General features: G+C 43.5%; 1 protein-coding gene across 3 annotated transcripts in view; it reads right to left on the bottom strand.

The window, feature by feature from the left end:
• The window catches only part of esrrb (estrogen-related receptor beta), a 41,487-nt gene that overhangs the window by 12,136 nt on the left and 12,870 nt on the right, over positions 1–16,481 (bottom strand). For 2 of the 3 annotated variants that reach the window (XM_063499792.1, XM_063499794.1), the window contains 4 exons: positions 15,539–15,948; positions 9,718–9,843; positions 3,761–3,871; positions 3,114–3,275 (listed from right to left, as the gene is read on the bottom strand). In XM_063499792.1, coding sequence (XP_063355862.1) covers positions 3,114–3,275; positions 3,761–3,871; positions 9,718–9,843; positions 15,539–15,948 — 809 coding nt within the window. The remainder of the gene's footprint in view (positions 1–3,113; positions 3,276–3,760; positions 3,872–9,717; positions 9,844–15,538; positions 15,949–16,481) is intronic. The other variant, XM_063499793.1, reaches the window with a different exon arrangement.

Raw genomic sequence — 16,481 nt, forward strand, 5'->3', positions numbered from 1 at the left:
ACCTTTTGTATAAACAACAGGCACGGCACTCTTTACATATGAACGCATGACATTCCCACTGCGGGTGTGAAGGCATGTGGGGAAAGCACAGGGTTATGGGGGGTTACACTTGAAACTCACTGCTGCTGAGGAAGGCAGCAGTGTCAAGTTGGTAAGCAGGTTCTAGTGTACTGAAGTGGTCAGGGCACTTAGTTGCTCACTAAACATCTTGGACAGAGGAAAATGCAGCTCTAAATTGATGGAAGGGACCAGAAGGGGTGGCCAGAGGATTGCTATGTGTGTCGAAGGTTGTTAGCACCTTAGGAGCAACAAACCATCTGTCAGCGTTGCCCTAACACTATTCCTAATGACCCCGTGCCCCTAAGGCAACAGCCGTGTTACTTTGTGCTGCCATTTGGAGCAGTGACACAAGTGTCTAAAAGCTCAGCAGTGATTATCAGTTAATTAAAGATGCTCTTCAGACGAGGGCAAGGTTGCAGTTTTGCAATGGCAAACCTGTTAAAAAGGACTGATAAGTGACACCACGCTGATCTGAACAACTGAATCTGTTCTTATTTCGCCTAAAATTGCAGAATTCTGTAACACCTGAAAAGCACTTCACGTATGTAAACCGACCTTTCACGGCCAAAATAACAAAGTCGACATCGGAGCCTGTAAGGCAGATATCGGCTCCACTAATGATACAGCTTTGTTATCCTCCAATTGTCCTCCCATTAAAACCCAATAGGGCTACTCTTCTCAACATTACGCCACTTTTGAAACTCGTTTCAAATGTTAGCTGAAAATAGGAGAAATTAAAAATCAATCGGGAGAAGGTAACTGCCAATTTTCATGACATTTAAATTGTTACACTCAGACTTCAGTTGCTGGCCCATCTGTCAGTGGCCTAATCAATGTGGTCTACTTCATAATGAACAGTTAATCTCTTTAATTCCATTGCCCAAGGCCACAAAAATCTATCAGGATACAATCAGCAGGTTTTTTCCCCTCCTTCTCTTCCCTGTCGTAGCTGGAGAAGAGAAATATAGTAGGAGCGGAGCGTGGTAGGCTGCCCTGAGGTACCGCTGGTGCATGCAGTGTTAGCGCATGGAGTCTCGCTCAACCAGTGAACCGTCTCTGATCAGGTTCAGCCATGTACAACTCAATTATGCAGCCATTTCATGGCCAGAGGACACCCACTGCCCTAATGCAGACACAGACCGAGCACTTAGTTGAAGTGGAACTCCTTTTTTTTCCCTCTTAAATTGTTATTTAACAAGAATGAGTGTGGTTTTACGAAAAAAAGCATTAAAACGTGTCCACAAATGAAACCAGTGTTGAGTCTTCTTCAGAAGCAGATGAGAAAAATCTGCTTCCGTCTTGTCAACGTGCAGCCAGTGCAGATTATTTAGTGCAAATCATTTAGTGCAGCTATAGTTCCACGCGCCGGCTCACAGTGTAGCACACAGTCGGGCTTAGTGCTTCGGGTTTTGGGTTAAATGATCATTATCGCCACATTTGGAATGACGAGTCGTCAGCTGCAATCTATGGGGCAAATCCCATTAACGTTATGAATCTATCCACTGTACAATACGTGTTAGTATAATCTGATTAGCAACGTTTCAACACCATGACACACAAAATCCGAGTAAGCATGTACACATATTAAAATGATGAAGCATTTCAGGGATGCGAGATAAAACCTTTAATACTTGTATATTAGTGTTTTTTAAATAATTGGCTAAAAGGACCATCTATGAAGAAAAACCATTTCTGACTCTGAACAATACACACTAATGCTCTCTTTATTCTCTCTAAATGCAAGTGTGCACTAGTGAATGATTCTTCCTGTCTGTACTCTACAGTCAGCCTGGGAATGCTGTCAATTTTGTGCATGTCTGCGGCGCTGGTGTAATTTTTGGGTCACAATGATGAGAGTGTGTTATCGGGTCAGCTGTGATCCAGTCCTGAGTAAGCTCCTTGGTTAAACTCTCAGTCTGCTGACCATGCATGGCCTGTGGGGAGTGATCCAAATGGTTTAGTCGCGTAAGGGACTGGGGCTGAGGCCAGGGGCTGGGACCATATCCATCTCTAATCTCCTTACTATCAGATCTGTACCTGATTAATACCCCTTCTTCTGAGAAGTACTCTAATACCTATCGGTACACAATGCACCACCCCGAGGTCACTAAGAGTCCACTTTGTATCAGTGAAAATAAATAAACTTTTCATGTGTGTGCCATGCGTAGAGTGTGCATATGTGTCAGTGTTGTAATGATGTCGTGCATTTCCTGCAAGCTGACAGATGTATGTTTGTCCAAGTTATGCTGATGAGAAGAAGAGGTTATGGCATTGGCACCAAGGGACACATTGATTTAGTTTGTTACCGCTTTGTCTCTACAGCACTGCGGTGCTACAGAGTTATAGGGGTCAAGCGAAAGATCAAGCGGAATCTGCTTTAGTTGCCAAAAAAGAACAGCTAAACAACATGTACTCTGTCAAAATCAGAGGAAAAACTCTCGAAGGAAGCAAAATCTCTGCTGACGTGAGGTGGCCTATCCTCAATTCAACAGCCTCTTATAACCTAACACCTCCTCTATCAGAATGTCTATGGGGCAAGGAAGAAACATGATTATGTCCATCAATAATTCAATATGTGTGTGTGTGTGTGTGTGTGTGTGTGTGTGTGTGTGTGTGTGTGTGTGTGTGTGTGTGTGTGTGTGTGTGTGTGTGTGTGCGCATTCATGTGTGCATATGTGTGCCTGTGTGTGATATGATGTCTTGTTTGACTGGGCAGGTCCCCAACTTTGCTCTTAATCTCCCCGGTGATTACAACATACAATGGCACCGGGTCTGTGTCCCCCCTTCTCCATTGAATGGAGGGATTTAAAATGCACTCTATTGATTTGTTTCTCGCACAGCGATGTCCATTTTGCACACCCCTCAATCCTCCACGCACCCGGAGGCTGTATGAGCTGCTGTCATTAATTATCTACGTGTGAGTGCATGTTTATTTTCACAGAGCATGTTTAAAACTGGGGGCAAAGAGAGATGAAAGAGGAAAAATAAAACAGTATTGAAAAAGAGCATTCCTTGAAATAAGACAATAAGAGATTATTTTATATGTATTTTACCTGGGATGTGTTTAGCCCAGCCGATTATGACCACCAGCTCGCGGTCAGCCAGGTCACAGAGCGTGGTCAGAGCCTTGATGTCACTCTCCGGCATGGTGGGGTCAGGCATGGCATAGATCTTCTCTGGCTCTGCCACCAACAGGTGAGACACTATCTTTGTGACTGGATAGAAGAGGAAGGAGAGTGGGGGTGTCAAAAAAAAAGGAGGGGTCAAAGGTTATTTCACTGTAATGCTTAGAGAGGCACACAGATGCGCAACACTGATATGCATGACAACATGACAAAACAGTAGCATGATGGTCCCACCTTAACTTTTTTTTTGCCTGTGTGTGTGAAGGAAACGCCACATTGTGCAAAGGAAATTTACAGTGTGCAAAAAACGTGTGAGACAGGAGTGTCCTCAAGATCTCTCACTCTTTAATATCAGTCATCTGTTCAGAGACTTATCGTAACTCGGCTCCGAGCAGAACAATACGTGGCCTATATTTACGACAAACGAACTCTCAACTGTCCAAACATGCAACATGACGGAGGAACGTGAGTCTGTCCTAGAATTTTATCTGTTTTACCTGCTGGCTCGCCTGGTAGAGGAGAGGCAGCGGAAGAAAGAGACAATGGGCTATTGACGGGGGGTGGGGGGTACTCACGAGGCTTTTTGGTGGGAGGAGGGAGCGTCAGGCCCAGGTACGGATTGTTTTCTGTATCCAACCTCCTCTTGTACTTCTGTCTGCCCCCTCGCACACGGTCCAGACGAACCCCTAAGAAAGAAAAGATAAGACCGTCGTGTAAATTGTGATGAAGTTGTAAAGACATAAATATAGGATTATGGTTCAAAATTACACCCTCACATATTCTATATTATAATATATTAAAGTAAATGTGAGCTACTGTGCTGGCCTTTAGCTTGTATGTAAGGAATATAAAAGGACTACGTAGAGGTATAAAAATGTGTCTCTGTGTATGAGCATACTTTCAGAGTGTGTGTGTGTGTGTGTGTGTGTGTGTGTGTGTGTGTGTGTGTGTGTGTGTGTGTGTGTGTGGGGATGTGTCAGAGTCGCGGCAGGCTTCCCATATGTGGTCCATGCCTGGCTGGTCTACTGTGACACAGCTGAGCCCAGAGCAGGTCTAAACATATGAATATTTAACGCAGGGTCAATGATCTCACAGACTGGCCCTCTAATTATTTAGCTTTTGGGGTGAGGCAGACTGAATACTAATTAGCTGCCAGCCACTTGCCTCTTTGCTTTGCTTGTGTGTGTGTGTGTGTGTGTGTGTGTGTGTGTGTGTGTGTGTGTGTGTGTGTGTGTGTGTGTGTGTGTGTGTGTGTGTGCTCAGGTGTGTCCTTTTTCAATATCCACAAACAGAAACTTAACCAGCCAACAAGCAAAGACATAGTCACACATACAGTGTACAAAGCATCCACTGTCATACTGCAGATAGATAACTAGGTATTGCTTTCCAATAAAAGACCCTTATTTCACCCCTCTTTCACAGGAGTAGCACCGAGGCCTTATCATCCGCAGCCACACCTAGGGGGCCAGGTTCCACACTGATACTGTAAATGTCAAGCTGGCCTCATCATAACATAAGTTATTTATTATCTCATTATTTGATAAGAATGTTTCTATTAAGATGTCTTTTCTATTCTATTAATTTTCAACATTGTAAACATATTTCATCTGCGCTGTTCTATTCATTTGATGCCACTCGGCAGGTATTTGGCCATTTAATGAAATTGTATGCAAACATTTATATCCTGCATGCCCTTATTTGGAATTGTGTCACTGCCACCGGACAGTCTAAACATACCGGCTATCTTAATCCAGCTGAGAAGGAGAATCTGTTTAATTTACCTTGTATGCATAATGTAACACCCCCCTTTACACAGACGTGCAAACAAATTTAATACTAAAGGTTGGATGAGGAAAAAGGCTCAATGAAATGCTTGTGGTGGAGGAGGAGTTAATTTGTCAGCCTTCCGTGTCCTTTGAGTGAACAACACCCGCAGCTGGAGCACTTCCTTGATGATTTCATCACTTTATAACAGGGAGGACGGTGTCAAACCTGGGCATTGTGTGGCCACTGCAAATGAGCCTAATACAATTTGCCCATCAGCAAGTGCTCTTGGAGAGGATGAGTTTGGATGTGTCCCATGCGTGGCGATTGGAGGTCGCCCGGTGAACGGATGGGGAAAGGGAAAATCAGATGATGTAAGATAGAAGTGGTGGCCTTCATTTAACAAAGAGGAATTCAGCAGCAGATTTATGCAAAATAGCTGATTTTTATATACAACAGACACAAAGCCCTACTCACTCTCTCTGTGAATGGGGGGTCCAGTAAGTTGTATTATCATGTAACTATAAAACAAAGATTTTTTTCTACTTATATAAATTATTTGATTCCCTAGAAACACAAATCTGATTAGGACTGTCTTTCAATTTCCTGACACTGACAACCTACTAACCTAATTACCCCCAACTCCCAGCAGAGCCTTATCCTTCCCAGCGAGTACCAGGGAATCATCTGACATCAACTACCTGTATTTCATGCACAAGCGTGGATACTTGGTGACAATTTATTTTTTACGTGCATCGTATCAAGCGATCAATTCTGGCAGTGTTGTGGGCTACTGCTTAAAAACTTTCTGCATTAGCTAAAACACCGTTATTCTTGGATGCATGTCACTGTCAAATGTGCTATCACCACTTTCTACAGTTTCTTCCGGCTCTCCAGATGAGCCTGGCTGCTGCCAGGTGGCAACGCTTCTGCTCTCCGTGTTCCTCTCTGCCGGTTGAGTCGTGTGGCTGTGTCAGCCAGCATAAAGCCAACTACGGAGGTAGATGGGTGCCTCTTTTAATTAGAACAGTCCTGGCCATAATTAACAGATGCTGACAGGAATTAAAGCTCCGCACTAACCTGTCTCATTTTACTGTCCAACAGGGCCAGACACAGGCAGAGAGGAAGAGAGAGTGATTAAGAGCAGCCAGACAGATTCATTCACTCATGCTGTCAGGTACTATAGCCAGGACTTTTATAGGGGCCTTTGTGAGGTTCATATGCCCCTTTGGTGACGCTTTAAGCGCTCCGACTCTGGCCAGTCTGTTGTGCTCCCTCCAGAGTAAACAGTAGGTGCGTTATAAATGTGCAAAGCGAGCTGATTGCCACCTCATCCACAGTCATCTCGCTGTTTTATGGCCCACTACACAGTGCGGCAAGGGTAGCAGCGGGTGAGCTCGGGTATCATCTCTTCAAAGGAGGGTGCTCGGGGAGGGGGCTTTTGGCCAAGGCGGCTGGCATTTGTGCACGGATTAGCACAGGCCTCGAGGTGGGGGCTGGGGCCAGCTGACCTACAGCTCTTCTTTCTCTCCAAAAACAATAATAATCCCCTTCCGAGCACACTCCTACAAAAGGGCCTGTCTTCACTCACTTTATGCGGTAGGGGCCCTTATTTTGAGTCCCTCACCTGTTCTGGGTGTCTCTCCCTGGGGAAAGTGTCAGGATGTCTGGGATGGTTGGCAATGCCAAGGGGGGCTTAGGCGGTCCCTATTTTAGCTGGGAAAATCAGAAGGCCACATGGCAAGGCATGGTGAACCTTGCCTTTCAAGGAAGCCGCCTGCTAAACTGCCGTCAGCACTATTTCAAAGGGCCCTCGTTGCCAGCTTTGCATGCTTCTAAGTGCATCGCAGCATTTTTAATCACGAGTGGTGATGAGCAGGGGTAGCGGAAAAATTGTCACGCATTGCCCCCCGTCCTCATCTGCTGACCCCAGAGGCTGCCATAGTGACACCCTTGTCACATACTCCATTTACAGGTTAGCTACAGTATCCCTCGTGAGCTGACATCCTTGCTCGTACTGCTAATTGAAAAGACTAAACGGCACTTAAACCTCACTTCAGAGTCTAAATTAAAGTGTTGTAAAAACATTTCAAGTGATGTTTGCCACAGTGGAGGCCTCCTATTACTTACTTATTTCAATTATAGATCTTAGAAGCAGACTGCATTCATCTTACTGGTGCACACAACTTTGAAGAAATGATGTTTAGTACTTTACTTCACTAAACTTTTTTTTTTTTCATTTGTATGTTGTGCGTTTTACTATAACTGACTGTTAGAGCTTGTTCTCCGCATGAAAATGTATTGCATATCAGTACAGACACACTCCTTTGTTCAGCAAATCTTCACAGCTGTCGCACTGCTCTCTTACAAAACCAGAAGATTCCTTTAACACACAGTATTATTCCAAAATTAGGACAATTGAACAAAAAGCTATTGTCTTTGGTCAATGCTGTGGATGTGCAGATAAAAATATATATTAACTTTACAGAAATGGTCGATTTTCTTGAACTCTGAGCAGCCAGTAAGACTAGAAAAAGCACTATGTAAAATACACCTGTCCATTCTTGTATGTGGAGGCATGTACAGTAGTGTGAGTGTGCGAGAGAAAGGAAGTCGTGGTGGAGAGCAACTGCCACTGAATGATGTCAGTCTAATCTTTCAATACTATCTTGTCTTCTCTCTTGCTCTAAGCTCTGATCTGTTTCCATTGATCAGAGGAAAAACCTGTTGCATCTGACATTTGATTAGTCTATTGATCACTTCCTCCTTTACACAGTCAAGGGAAAGTACAGCTACTCAACACAAGGTTCAGGCAGGCCTCCTGTAATCGGACTGCTGATCTTCCAAGACCATTTTCCTTATGCCTCCTATCCGGTTTCCAATATTGAAGTGCCAAATGTGGCTTCAGTGGCTTTGCTTTCACAGGTGTACCCACAAAGAACAGAGACATAAAATCTTAAGTTGTTTTTTTTTTTGTTTAAATCCAGTGAAGGATTTAAACTTATGTTTCTTTGGGGGGTCAGCAATGCACTTTGTTGGGGCTGTTAAGTTATAATTAGGCAATTTTCCATTGAGACACAATGTGACCTTTCTGCAGTAATGAAAGTAAGTTGCAACCAGAGTCACATGAGCGGTTGCCATCATTTCCTGAGCCGACGGCTTCATTGAGCTTACAGTCGGCACAGACCACGTGTCTCTCTTTCCATTTAGTCTTGGTGACACAGCCCCAAGACAAGAGCTTAAGCAAACGCTCGTTTTCTTAGTCACAGCCAGCATGTTTCATAATTTCGACTGTGACAAAAATCAGTCATATTAGGGGGATCTGTGAACACCAGCACACGACTTTAATCACGCACAGTGACAATAGCTGCTGTCCGGTGATGACAGCCACTATGTAAAGGAGGAGAATCATTCTTATTCTGATAATGTGCTGAGTGCATTAGAACCTCAGGCTTAGCCGTACTCTGCATATTTGGGTTTTACGCTCTTTTTTAGGCTGACCTGACACCAGTCATTCATTTATAGCAACGGCTACATATTTTTGTAGTCTCTTATTCTCCAAGGTGATATATTGGCATAAATTTTTCATCAGATAGTAATGCGATTACTCTGTCTTTCTGGCATTGAGGCTTTATCTGGCTGTGCACAGTCCAGCAGATTCTGTTACTGGGTTGGGATCCATACGGGCTACGACTCCGGCTTCAGGTCGCGACTGGGTATGTATGCATCTATAAATCCCCCACTCTCCAATAGAAGAGAATAATGGGATGAATAAAAGCAGAGTATATAAATTTCACAGAGTTTGGCGGAGAATTTAAAAGTGGACGTTTTAACAGGATTTCATTTATCTTCGATTTCGGAGCTCTTATCTGGCAAAGCATTTATACCACCGCCCAACCGTGAGGGACGAAAAAACCTACCCGTCCTGCTTTTATCTGCACTTAAGAGAGAAGCAAAATAAAAATGAGTGAAAACAAAAACAACACTGCTTGACTCCAGATATTGTCATTTCTCTGTTATTTGTCTATCTTTTATTTTATTTTATATTTTCAAGCAAACAGCAAATGAAAAACTGACAGAAACAGAAAGAGTAAGGGAGGTGAAAACTCACCCACTAGTGCAGTGGGATGAGGGAGAGTGGACAGGTGCCTCCGCTAGAAGAGCAGCCAAGGTTTGTGTCTCGGGGGAGTCAGTCAGTGGGGAAAGGGAGGGGGAGAGAAAACCAGCCAGACAAATCCATCGGAAGCATGTTTAATTGTCACTGAATTCCCTGTTGGCGTGACTTTAAAAAACCATCCACAGGAAGAGAGCTGAGATGTTCGGAAAACATTTAGTGGATCAATATGCCAGGGAGAGCTGAGACTGTTGCGGGTGTGTGCTCAGGGACCTGGCCTGAGCCTTTCCAAGTGGAATACTGTTACATTTCTATTACTCAAAGGCAGGGATCAACCTATTCAGCATATTTCTGTCCCCAACTCAACTGCACATTATTTACTGCTGTGTGGATAGGAGGGGGAGGACAAGGGGCTGGGAACTGTTGTGCCGGCCAGCTAGTTTTATGCATTTCTCACTGTGGAAATGCATAAAACTAGCTGCTGCAGGAAAAAATAACATGGGCCTTTTTGGTGGGTCATGAGACATCAGGCACGCGATGATGATGTATTTGACTATTGTTGATCTGATCAATTGTTTTTGTATAAAGTGTGTGCTTCTATGCTACAAAATCTATGCTACATGAGTGTGTAAGAATAATAAAAAATGTTCTTACTCTTCTTACCTTCTTTGAGCATCCCCACTTTGAGGCATTTCATGAAGCGACAAGCCTGACATGATTTGCGTCTCCGTTTTGTGATCTCACATTCATTTGTGGCAGGACAGCTGTATTCTATGTTACCTGTGAAGAAGAAGAAGAAGGAGAAGCACAGCTTAGCACCAATGCCATATTCAAATAACAAGTAGAGTACAAAGTACAAGCATTTTGGACCTGATGCTAAGCTGGGTGCTCCCAGTAAATGCAGAAAACACCATCATTGTGTTTAGATGGTCTATTATATAATAACCACTCTGGTATAGGCACCTGTTAATCATATAGATTCTTACAGAACCAATTTCTGTGTGTCCTCCAGTGTGTGGAGTACCTTCTAGCACTGAGGTCCAGAGTCTGAGGAGAGGCGGTGGGGGCAAGGAGTAAAGGGCAAGGGGTTAGGGGTGGAGTGAAATCTAAAACAGTCCTTTAGGACCGTTCAGCAGATGCCACTCTACTGCAACACTAAATTGGTCTCATTAATTCTGTGCATGTCCCTTCCAGGCCCCGGGCGCAGGCCATGTCCCTCTGCGCTCAGAGGGGCCTGCCACTGCTTCAATAGCAGGCTAGAGAGCCAGACACACTGCCCCTGACCACTTTACATAATACTCCTGCAGACCCAAACCTGTTGTTACCACTGTTGCCATTGTTGACTATTTACATAGTGTACAGGCAAGAGGCCTTATGCATTATTCAGCTGCAGCGTCTGATTCCAGGACGGAGCAATGAAAAAGAGTTTCATTGCTACACAATAAAAGCGCCGGTTCCGCACTACTCTAGCATTAGCAATAGGAAGGGCAGGGTATGTGAGGCAGTTCCTCCGCTGCTGCCTGATTCCCTACATTTTACTGCATTCGGGGGTTTTCAATAAAGGGTTTCAGTGTAATGGTTGCTTCGGCCTAGGAATTTGAATTATCCTCATCTTGAGTGGGCTTTTAGCTTGAAGGATTTTGACATTGATATTTTCTAAACTTTTCTTTTAACCTATTGTTTGTCTTTTCCAGTGTAGTGCTGAAATAGATTGACGTCTAATGTCAGAATCGAACCTAATCGTTATAATTCCCACAACATAAACATCCTCATCCATTAAAGTGCATCTAAGCAAACAGGATGGTAGCAAACGTGCTCTCCACCCACCAACCTCTTCTAAAGGGGGAAGCATTTTCTTGTGTGTGCGCACACCGTCCAGACACATTCACACGCAAGCACATTAGGATTGCACCCCGACGTCCTGAAGCTGCACCCCAGCTCTGACCCTGATTTCACATTTCTGTACAGAAAGCTGTGTAATATTCCACTGGCATTCCTATGCTAGCCCTTTAACATCCTTTGACAGCTTATGCAATTATGTTAACATTATTGGACAGATCAAGTAGAGGGTCCCAAGATGTTATAAATAATTAGAAATTCCTCTTTATATCTGGGTTAGAAATCATTATGCTAATTCTCCTCTTCTCTTTGGGATTGGGGTAAATAAAGGTGTGAGGCAAGCGGCTGATGAGCTCTGATTGTCTTTCCTCTGTCTGTTTTCTCTGTTGTCATAGCAGAACCAGACCATAATAATCCTATCCCTTTTCTCATAATCTGGCAGGAGGCAATCAGTGCCGCCCTGCACAGAAGTTAATCTTCTGGGGCTTTTTTGTGTTTTTGTTTCCATTACACACTAACCAATCTTTAATTTTGATGTAAAGTACTAAATCTAAAAAAAAAAATATATCTTTCATTTGCATTTCACTAAATTAAATAATTAGGAACTTGTGGACCGCACACACACGATATGTTGCAGGGCTTATACAGCACAGCTGACCCTGTGTGGTGATGCTTATGGGCTGCTTTTTTTTCTTCCTCCTCTCCGTTTCGTTTCTCGGGGGATGCCAAGGACACGTGCACAAACCGCACAAACCACACCTGGCACTAACTAAGTTAGCCCTTTGATATCGCACACTCCAGAAACAAAAGCAAACATACGAGCCCACACTTCTGTGCTACCGTATTCACCCACCCAGCCAACTCCCCCCCACCCCCACGTTCGTCTGATGTTCTGTCAGAGGGGGCTTCTCATAGCTCAAGGCAGAGTGAGAGGTGGATTAACTCATTTTTCATCCCTACATTTGATTTATATTTAGAACAGGGATTGTTTCAGTGTCAGCACACATGCAACCTTACCAAAGTATCACTTTCTAGCATGACTGTTGCTTCTGGCCTGTTATTTTAAGTCAATATAAGTGCAGAAGAAAATGCTAACGGACACAATAAATGAATCCGAATGTAGACAAAAAGGTAGCTTTGCAATCATGTTTAAAGCACAAGACTGCAGCATGTTACGAGTCCCAAATCTATGGCAGATCTTTTTTATTACACATACCAATACAACAAGGGTAAGGGTAAATGTAACTCATTATATTAACTGATTGCGTTAAAAGGTTTGCTCCCATCAGCGGTTTTGTAAACACAGACGTGAAAAGCATAAAGCTTCAGTTTCACTTGTATTTGGTCATACTCTTAACCTACATTATATCCAAAATATAGTTGTATTTAATGGCTAATTAGGCACTGACCCTTAAATAATCAAAGTGAAATGAAGTCAACTAAAGTTAAAAGATTTAAATATTTAATTTTCTTGCATAGACGCCATAACTGAATTATTATCGTCTTCGCTTGAGTGTAACTTGTACTTATTTTGCTTTCGTTGTCTTCTTAAAAAAATGAATAAAGTATTTTACTGGACTGTAATTCAGAGGACTTAACTGTATTGAGTTATACTGAAATTAACTAAACTGAACTAATATCAGGGCTCAGAGGGTTACATACGGGTATAAAAGAAAACAGATGACTGAACGGCTCTAACAGTCTTTTTTGTCTTTTATCTAATAAATAATTGCACTATACTGAACAGGAGTTAAACACAGACGGTGACAACAGATTTAATGGTGTGCTTGTAATAAATGTCATACAATATATCTGCCATTCAGAAACGCTGCACAGATATACTGGCTGCTAGAGCGACTGTATGGCAACTTCCATTTTTCTAAAACGAAGCGCACTGGCGGGAACCCCTTTAACCTGAGGGCCATGCTCGGGGGTTTATCTGTCTTTACAGAGGTTATGGTATGGTTACCAATAACATTACAGAGTGAAGGGAGAAGAAAAAGATTTGCCTCCTTCTTCTCTTGATAAGTATCTGTCTCAATCTATTTTATGGCTTTTCAGGACCCATGCCAGGGCACAGAGGGGGAAAGTCAGGTCTTGTAAGTAAATTACAGTAAAATGGCAGGTATTTCTCATCAAAATCTAAACTGACTTTTACAGGCTTACTGTCAAGGTCTGTTACTTCATATAAAAGAGGGCCACTGAGTTCAGTTGGTTTTCAAGCAATTTTGCACTTGGGTTCAAAATGGGAAGAAAACACGGTTCAATAAGACATTTATGCTTTTGATTGGTGGGGCACGCGAGGTGCAGGGCTGGAGGTATGATTAGGGCGCATTGAGAACAGAGGTATTTCTGGGATGGATGGAGATCTAGGTTGACATTAATTTGGGTCTGGCCTTGACTAAAGCAACTATCTCCACATATGAGTTCAAGGGGCTTTTAAACTGGATGAATAGGTGGCAGAAGATGGATGTGCCATCCATGTTTGTTGAAAAAGGTAGGGACATCGCCTTAAAAAAAGCACAGGCCATAAGAGAACTGAAGCAGTCTGAAAGGACAGATGCACACATTTGTACACTCACTGAAAATAATATTTTAAAATATATAATAATAATTTAAGCCTGCGTTTTAATAGCATTGTCAAGAATAAGTTGCTAAATCACAGTTACACAAGGTGAGCACAAGGTGATAAAGAAATTGTCGTGTACACGGTTAACATTAACTTCACATGTTTGCCCTAAGTGTTATAGAACAATGTGATAAAGGGCTGGGAAAGACAGCTCCTTTGTTTTCTTCTCATTAGAGAGGGCCGTCTCACACTCCACCCTTGACTGCCTCGTTATTCCTTTAATTAATCAGTTCTCATCAACGGCACCCTCTCATTCTTTCAAGGGCTCTACATCCCGCTCTTTACCGCTTCCATTTTCCTCTAGCAATCCTGCATGTGTTTCTTTCATCATTTCGGAAGGATTTTACCGCCCCCCCTCCCAAAAAAGAAAAAGAGCCCTGCATCCTCCTGCATCCTCTGCCTGGGACCCCTGTCTGATTATTATGCCATTAAGCCTCTCCTCCGCTCCTCTGAAAGAGCAGCAGGCTCCCTCTCCAATCTAAAGAAGTCCTGGGTTTTTTTCCCCTCCTTTCCCTGAAATTACCCGGCGACGCGTGCCTGAGTTTCTAATTGGCATGCCCGTCCCTGGAGACGGCCCCCTCCCTACTTCCTAATGAAAAGCCTCGGCCTTAATTACACTTTCCAAACGCTGATTGTTATTGACAAAACTCCTGTGGCTCGGACAAACGACGGCAGATTAGCTCCATTACAGGCAGCCCTCCAAGAAGAGAAAGAGAGGGATTTCAAATTGACAATGCAAAGTGAGGGGGGAAAAAAGAGGAGCATTCAATTTTTTTCTTTCCATGTACCTTGCTCTTAATTGTTTGGGCCGTTGCTCCACTTAAGACGTCTCTTTCTTTCCCGATGCCTCTTTTCTGTCCCATTGTGTCGCCGTCAGTGTACTTTTAGTGAAGGGACAAAAGCCCAGTTATGTTACTTGAGAGAAAATGTTCATCTTTTGTCAATAGACAGGATTGCTGATGGCAGCATGAGTAAACAGGAGGATTTGGCCTAATGCTTTTGTTTGCCTGCAAAAGGTACATAGACTGTCTAAAGCTGATAGGGCTGTAAGGTCCAAAATCAACACCTAGCATCAAGACAGGCAGCCTGCTCTCCATTTAATGCCCGCAATCATTTGCTGATGAAAAAATTCCCTGAAAGCAACGGACAAAATGATTATTTTGTTTCACCTTAACCAAACCCTTAGGTTCATTTGATCTGTTTTATCTAGTTTGTTTTTCACTGAATTTATTCCAGGACTAAGCCAGCACAGCTTAGTTCTGGGCAGCTGTGCCTGTTGTGCAAATTTTTTTTTTCTGCTCAACAATATCTTCGTCGTCCTGATTAATCTGGAGCGGAGCGCACAGTTTCACAGTGGGGGGCCTTTCATTGCCTCTCCAATGAGAAGCTGTGATACATCATGCCTTGCAGATAGAACAGTCTCACACTAGTCCCCCCCCCCCCCCCCCCCCACACACACACACACAAATCAGAACAAGAATAATAAAGCATGCACTCTGCGCCCCCCCAAGGCATCTGGACAAACAGCCCCCACCCTCCACCAAATGCCCTCCGAGTGATGATATCGTCTCCATCAAACTCCACCCACAGTGACAGATGATGTCATAATCTCAACAGTTGCCTCCTCCGTGTTAAAGTCTCCCTCTTTTTCTTTTATTTCAGTTTTATTGTAAAGATTCTTTTCAAAATGCATAATTATTTGTTAATCATTAAAGATAGTTTTATTTTTCTGTTTTGTTTTTTTTTGTTGAGTTGTGAATAAATTAAAAACAGAGGCTGATATGTTTCTGGAGGCTACTGGTCCCCTGTGGTATGAGGCATCTTCCACACTCCAGTGATTTTTTTTTTTTTTACATAGCAAAGTGTTTGGACTGAGTATGTTTCAGTGCTGTTGTGGGGCCAAAGGTGTCTTGTATGGAGGGTGTTTTGGTGTTCTGTGATGCAGCGACATGGGATGAAATATCTTGTATTGAGTGTTTGTTGGGCGGGGTGAAAGAAGAAAAATACCTTGTATTGTCCTTTTAAAAAAGGCTTTGCAGGCCTCACAAGAGGCTACCCCATAGTGATACCCCGAGGCTATATCTCCACAGACCAGGCACAGCCTCTTGGGGAGGGAGTTCAACATGTATTCGCACTTTATGGACGAGTCCTCCATGATGGTGCTGGAGCAGTCGTCATAGCGCTTGCGGCAGGTGCCAGCCCCAAGCCCGCTGGGGGTGAACATAGGAGGAGAGTCCAGGCCGTTCGAGTGGCTGTTCATGGCGCTGACATAGCCGCCGCTGGCGTCCGAGTTGCCGCTGGGGCTGTGGTGGCTGACCGTGTCGATGACCGAGGAAGGACTGGATGGCTCCGTCTTGATGTAGGACCCACAGCTGGAGGGTAGATGCCGGTCATCAGCGGCCATTCTATTCAGCAGCCTGGAAGGGGGTGTGGGGAGAGTTGGTGGGGGGTAGGGTTGATAGGAAAGGGGGTGTGGAGGGTGGAGAAGATGAAGATGATTAGCAGAGGTCTTCAGAGAGCAGTAATGAATCTCATCAACCAGCCAAGTGACAGAAGTGCAGGAGACAGCAAATTATTAGATTATATGGCAATTCAGAACAACTGTAACAGAAATGCTTCTTTCCTTTAACGAGAAATTTTGAGTGAATGGAGTGTGAAAAGATGAGCGCTAACATACTGCTTTTTTACAACTACAGAGTAGAACAACTCACTTTCAAAGGCTTTACAGTGGAAAAACATTTGTTTGATTTTCTTTTCACAAAGGAGAGGAAACTGAAAAGAGGACAGATGATAAGTTTTGTGTGGTTGCAGCCTTACGTTTAAAATTGAAATTTAAATATGTAGCCATGTCTGGTTTTTTTAATCTTTCCAACTGTCTGACTATACCACTGTGTCCTAACAATCCCTTTACACCAGTCAACCGGGGGAAGGGAAGTGCTTCATTAGCCAC

Source organism: Pelmatolapia mariae, linkage group LG16_19 (assembly GCF_036321145.2).
Source record: "Pelmatolapia mariae isolate MD_Pm_ZW linkage group LG16_19, Pm_UMD_F_2, whole genome shotgun sequence".
NCBI classification, from domain to species: domain Eukaryota; kingdom Metazoa; phylum Chordata; class Actinopteri; order Cichliformes; family Cichlidae; genus Pelmatolapia; species Pelmatolapia mariae.